Source organism: Malania oleifera, chromosome 3, assembly GCF_029873635.1.
Source record: "Malania oleifera isolate guangnan ecotype guangnan chromosome 3, ASM2987363v1, whole genome shotgun sequence".
In the NCBI taxonomy this organism is placed as follows: domain Eukaryota; kingdom Viridiplantae; phylum Streptophyta; class Magnoliopsida; order Santalales; family Ximeniaceae; genus Malania; species Malania oleifera.
Genome location: NC_080419.1, coordinates 113838619 through 113845493, shown reverse-complemented (window position 1 = coordinate 113845493; position 6875 = coordinate 113838619). Strand labels below are relative to the sequence as shown.

The following is a 6875-nucleotide window of genomic DNA, read 5'->3' as shown; positions in this document are numbered from 1 at the left end:
CCTTATTCCAACATCTTTAGAGTCTTCATATCATGCTTATTTTTTTATATGGATATTTGCTCATTGAAAAAGAGTTGTGCTTGTGAAAGAAGTGAGACTTTGAGAAGTAATTACCGTTTTTATACTTCTGTTGTTGAAGTTAACTCTCTCATAATACATGAATCCTATATGTATTGCAATACTTCAACCAAAGGTTCAGCCAAAGGTTAATTAATACTTATGCTCTCTCTCTCTCTCTCTCTCTCTCTCTCTCTCTCTCTCTCTCTCTCTCTCTCTCTATTATCTATGTGTGTGTGTGTGTGTGTGTGTATGTCTGTGTGTATGTGTATATATACAAATTTCAGGTATGTGTGTGTGATATATATGTATGTATATATATAATTAGTAGTTCACATATATCGATGACGCTTCCAAGATTTTAATGTATTTGCAGTCATCTATTAGAATTTTGCTTATATCTTCATTTTGTGCATTGGAGGCCCAAGTTGGACTTAGGCACACAATGGAATGTAAATCATCTCACATCTCATACCCTTTGGATCTCATCCCTTCCAAAATTCAAATTTGAGACATCCAACATAAATGTTGTAAAACATTGGCACTCTGATACCAATTGTTGTCACCAAGTGCGTGCAGCGGAAGCCCTCACACAAACTCACGAAACAATCATGGAACAAGCAATGCAATCACTCAATGATGAACAATACGAAAGAAGCAATCACTTAACAATGGTAATAAACGAAAGCAATAATCAAAGACACAAGAATTTACGTGGTTCGTCAATTTGCCAATGTCCACAAGAGTAGCGGTTGTTTTTCACTATCATAATGAAGCTTACATCAAACTTATCAAACTAGGGTTACAAAATATGATTAAATACTAATCCTATGCATATAGAAGACTTCTACTATATCTAAAATACTTTTGTAGTGATCCCCCTAGAGGGAAAGTCCTCTAAAACTTCCCAATCTACTGATCTCCAAATCGAAATTTCGTGACATGTGTGAGCGTAACCGTCGACGATTTTAGCCAAACCGTTGATGGTTTTAACTCGAAAGCAATTCCTATGCGAAGTATCCTGAAACCATGGCGGTTAGGCCAAACCGTCGATAGTTTGCCTCCTACAACCTTCTCTATTTATTCATTACTTCACAATGCTTTCCCCTAGTGCATGTGTTCCACTCAAAATATGAGCCACATCCCCAACAATCTCCACATTGGTGAATATTCACCACCTAGGAGAAATAAGAAAGCATAACCCCGCTGCTCCACCTAAGCCAATAGATTGGGACTGCCTCTTGTCTAAGACCTGGAGACGTAAACCAAGTTCAAGCCACGCTTGAACATGTCCATTGTAATAGTAACTCCACCTAACTAAACACCCAGCTCCTTGAATGATCCTTTAAACCACAATGCTACCTTGGCAGCCTCAGCTACTGCCAAGTACTTCAATCCAATTGTAACTAGTGCAACTTGAGACTATACCCTAGACTTCTAACAATTAGGCATTCCCAAAACATACCCCGTTACAGGCCTCTTATCATCTAAGTTCCCTGTGTAGTCTACATCCATGAATCTCACAACTGACGGATCACTCTACTGCCCATTGAAGTACCTCACTCCACTGGTGTAGGAAACCTTTGACATGTTTCAAACATCACAATTCGTCCATGAGTACTAAGCGATAGACAATTTACTTTGATTCGCCAACGGTGTACTAGTGATCAATTTAACATTAAATATGCTAAACCTCTCCAACACCTACTCCAAAAAACCACCCTGAGATAACCACAATCTCCTTGCAGTTTTGTCCATACAGCCACCCTGAGCTAACCTCAATCTCCCTACAGCTGTGACGAAAAAGCCGCCCTAAGATAATCCCAATCTCCCTACAGATTTATCCTTGTGAATCTCCAACCCAAGAATACTTTTGGCAGCACCCAAAACCTTTATGTCAACTTTCTTTCTCAATAGAATCTCTGACTAATTTACCTCAATCAAAATCTTCCCAGGAATTGGCATATTACTCATATAAAACAACAGAATAATCACCCACTTACATCATATATCCCTCTCCCCCTATGGGAGCTCCACCAACCCCCACATCTGATTCTTATATGGTAACTCCATCTCCTCCACCATGGCACCTATCCACCTACCCTTCTCTTGGTCATGCACTACCTCCTGAAAGGTAGTAGGATCCTTCCTAGTAGTAATGAATGTATAAGACATCAAAACATCAAATTTATACCTAAATAGTGGCCTAATAGTGCATCTGAGCCCATTTTGATCATGCTAGTCTCCCAAGCTTAAACTCCTTGCATTATGAACAATGTCATCTCTGCCCTAAGTTTGTAACTCCACCTGCATCACAATCTCTTTGAACTTCTGACCTGATTCTCCAACTCCACCCGCACAACATGCTTGTTGTTGTTGCAGCTTTTTCACACCCATTTCTCATCATTTACCTGAGTTTGCTGCACCATGGCTTTAACACCAAAAATCATGTCTCCATTGATCACCACTTTGTTTTCCACTAGATCACCCAACTTGAACTCATCTTTCGTATACCCCAAAAAGATGTACCATCTAGACATTACATCAAGCTTAGATCTCACCTCACTAAAAACATGGATGGTTAGACCTCTAAACTATCTCAAACCAGAGAAGTCTACCGCATAACCTATCCAAGGCTCTCTTGAAACTCTCCCATCTAGTGATACCCTCGGCGATCGATTAATCGAGAAAGCCGCCATACTCATCAATTTTACTAAGAAGTTCCTTGTAATCCTTGGATACACCATGTCATGCTCGCAAAACTTCTTGAACACCAACGTACTTAGCTCTAATGTCTAATTTGAGGAATTCTCTCCCGATCTAATACTCCACCTTAGCCACAAGTTAAATCTGGAAAACATCTCTAATTTTTGCTGCATAAGATACCCCTAGATCTTTTGTGATAACCTCAAGAAGTACGCATGTCCAACCCATAATAGTGCCCTCACCGGTCCCTAAACATCCAAAACAATGTAGTTAAGAATACTATCTGTTTTATTTGTGGTTGTATTACACAAAATGGTATTATATGACTCAAAAATTTTAGCTACAACTCTACCTACAACTGTGTTACCCAGCAGTGTATAAAGATTCTCTACTAACCTCTATCCCTTCATCACCATTAAGATGCCTTAACACACCTTCATTGTACTATACCTGTTACAATCCAAAGTGCCCAATGATATCACATTCTTTTGTAGATCAAGTACATGTCGTACACCACATAATACCCTTACCATACCATCATACATATTGATTCCTATATCCCCCATTCCCATAACTTTGCAGACAACATTGTTTCCTATCAAGACAGAACCAGAACTCACTAATTTGTAATAGGTGAACCAAGCTTTGTTGGGCATAATGTTAAATGACATGCCAAGTCTAGGATCTAAGAATCTATGATACATTCTGAACTTGATGCAACAGAAAGCATTTCACAATCACTGCTCCCTAAGTCTCTTTCTTCAACTACATTAGTAGATTTTGATGAACTCTCTTGAGCTTTTGCTTTTCCCATATCCCACTCTAGATACTCCGGTTTATGTGCCCTATTTTCCCGCACTTAAAATAGAAAAGGTTCTTCTTCTTCCTGGACTATGACTAAGTTTTATTACTACTTAATCCGCTCCAAGACTTGCCTTTACCACGATCCTGTTTACCCTTTGCCACAAGCCCTTCACCATGTGAACCCTCATCGATAGCCTTCTTGCTTCGATGGAATCCCAACAATGCACTCGTGATGTCCTCCAACTCCAGGGTTTCTTTCCCCCAAGTCATAGTTGTAAACAAATTCTCATATATAGGCGTCGTAGATAGGGAATTCGGTAGAATCAACGCTTTGTCTTCTTCCTCAAACTTCTCATCAACTTGAATCAGATCACTAATGATCTAATTGAATGTGTTGATGGACTAATTCAAGTCCGAACCCTTTGCCATCTTAAGCCAAAATAGGTTTTTTAAGATATAACTTGTTCGTTAATGACTTGGACATGTACCAATGCTCCAGACATAACCTAATAGTGGACACAGCTTTCACTTCCAACTCCTTCCAACTTGCGTCATCCATACTTTTTGACTTCTTCTCGTATAGAGGCTTCACCATAACTTGCTACACTAGTAAGTCCTTCACCATCCTCTGCCAAATTCTGAAATTCCTCATTCCATCAAACTTATTAACATCAAACTTCATCGAAGAGATCCCAACTATTGTGAACCAATAGCTCTGATACCAATTGTTGTTACCAAGTGCATGCAGTGGAAGCCCTCACACAAACTCACGAAACAATCATGGAATAAGAAATGCAATCAATGATGAACAATATGAAAGAAGCAATCACTCAACAATGAGAATAAGAGAAAGCAATAATCAAAGACACAATAATTTACGTGGTTCGGACATTTGCCTACGTCCATAGGAGCAACAACTATTTTTCACTATCACAATGAAGCTTACATCAAGCTTATCAAACTAAGGTTACAAAATATGATTAAATACTAACTCTATGCGAACAGAAGACTTCTACAATATCTAAAACACTTTTGTAGCAATCCCCTTAGAGTTCAAAACCTCCCAATCTATTGATCTTTGACTCCAAATTCCATGACGTGTGTGAGTGTATCCGTCGACGGTTTCAATCAAACCATCGACCTTTTTAACCCGAGAGCAATTCCCTTATAGAGTATCCTGAAACTATTGATGGTTAGGCCAAACCATCAATGATTCGCCTCCTGCAACCTTCTCTCTTTGTTCCTCACTTCATGATGTTTCCCCCAGTGCACGCGTTCCACTCAAAATATAAGCCACATCCCCAACAGTAAAAATTCTAAATTTTAATTGTTGGCACATCCCTTTGGGGACAAGAATTTAATATGTGTATGTATACTCTAAATTAAATGCTTGTTTAAAAAAAAAACAAAAAAATTAAGAATTAAATTAACTTATTAATGGAAATAAATGCATATCTAGTTGGTTGTAATTATTTGAAAAGTACAATTGCATTTATTTCCTGTGCTCATAAGCACAACACTTTGGTTGAAATTTGCCTTGGGTTCATCATTTCTCAAAAGTAAATCTTCTCGTAGCCTAAAGAAATTCTTTAAAATCCCTTACCACTTATTTTTCTATCCAAGCCTAATTAAGATGTAACTCTTTTCCGTCATGAATTTTTCATGGTGTTGAGAAGATTAAAAAATGTATTAAGAATTGTTTTAAGAGTAGTTTAGCAATAGTGATAATGTTACTTTAAGCATAGTTCATGTTGATTAATTTTTCATTGTGTTTTTTTTAGTCCTAAATATTATGTTCCATAATTAATTTGTTGGCAAATGACGCAGGTCTTGAAAAGGGAGCATTCCTAAAAGTGGTTCACAAGGATGGGACATGCTTTCAAGCACACAACCAAAAAATAAATGCTTCCGCACTTAGTCTTACCCAACGACTCATGCAAGACCAACATCGAATTAACTTAATTTACTCAAGTTATAAGCCAACTTCTAAAATTCCTGTCAAGTTAGGAGTACCAATGCACATAGTTGACTACGTTGTGAAAGTGGGTTTCGGAACACCGGCAACATATGTCTCCCTTGTTATGGACACTGGTAGTGATCTAGCATGGACTCAATGTAAGCCATGCTCACGGTCACAGTGCTATAAACAAGCAGAACCAATCTACAATTACACGAATTCCAAGTCTTATTCTAACATTCTTTGCAAATCGCCTCTATGTAAGAATTCGACCGTTAATTTTCTTTGTGCTCAAAATAAAGTGTGTATTTATCAAGTTTTATATGCTGATCAAACATTTTCATCGGGGTTCTTCTCAAAAGAAAAGCTGACATTGTCGCCTTCTAAAGTGATCAAAAATTTTCAATTTGGGTGTGGCCAAAGCAATATGTTTGCCGGTGATGTCCGCGTAGCTGGAATCCTTGGACTCGGCCGAGGTATAACTTCTATAGTGTCACAAACAGCTTTTGAATATAACAAGGTTTTCTCTTATTGCCTTCCATCTTCAATAAACACCGTGGGTTACCTTACATTTGGAAAGACTGATAAGGTACCTCCTAACACAAGGTTCACACCCATCCTAACAAAACCAAATTGGAGAATCCAATTTTACTTCGTCCAGTTGGTAGCTGTAGGAGTTGGGGGAAAAAAATTAACCATCGATTCAGGAGTTTTTTCAAAGGGAACCACCATTATAGACTCTGGAACTACCCTCACTTCTCTATTTCCAAAGGTCTATGCTGCCCTTGGAACAGCTTTTCAAAAGGCCATGTCCAAACATAAATATCCTAAAACTCAAAGTTACTCCTTACAACTAGACACATGCTACGACCTTAGCAAAAACAAGACAGTAATCTTGCCCAAGATTAGCCTTTTGTTTAAGTCCGGAGCTGAACTAAACGTAGACCCAAGTGGGATCCTTGTGTCCCCAGGGAACAGGAAGTCGCAAATGTGCTTGGCTTTTGTTGATAGCAGAAACTCCAATCTTGGGATCATCGGAAGCACTCAACAGAAGACACATACTGTAACCTATGATGTTGTCGGGAAAAGACTTGGGCTCACTCCAGGTGGATGCAATTAAGCTAGTAGTTGAGCTACTGAATGAAGGGAGAACCTTTAAATTAAATTAGCGAGTGGCAGTAAAAAGAGGGTGTACTCATCCATGCATCTATATAAATAATAAATGTTCTTTTTTCCACACACAAAAAGAAAGGACAAGACTCTCTAGCTCTAAGCTTCAAATTAATTAATGATTGTACTCATTTCAATGGCCATATAAACACACACACACACACAAAAGGAGCCAATAATA

General features: G+C 38.4%; 1 protein-coding gene across 1 annotated transcript; it reads left to right on the top strand.

The window, feature by feature from the left end:
* The first annotated feature begins 5582 nt into the window (after positions 1 to 5582).
* On the top strand, positions 5583 to 6644 carry LOC131151500 (aspartyl protease family protein At5g10770-like). The gene has a single exon (XM_058102742.1). The coding sequence runs from the start codon at positions 5583 to 5585 to the stop codon at positions 6642 to 6644; it is 1062 nt and encodes a 353-aa protein (XP_057958725.1).
* Positions 6645 to 6875: the final 231 nt, after the last annotated feature.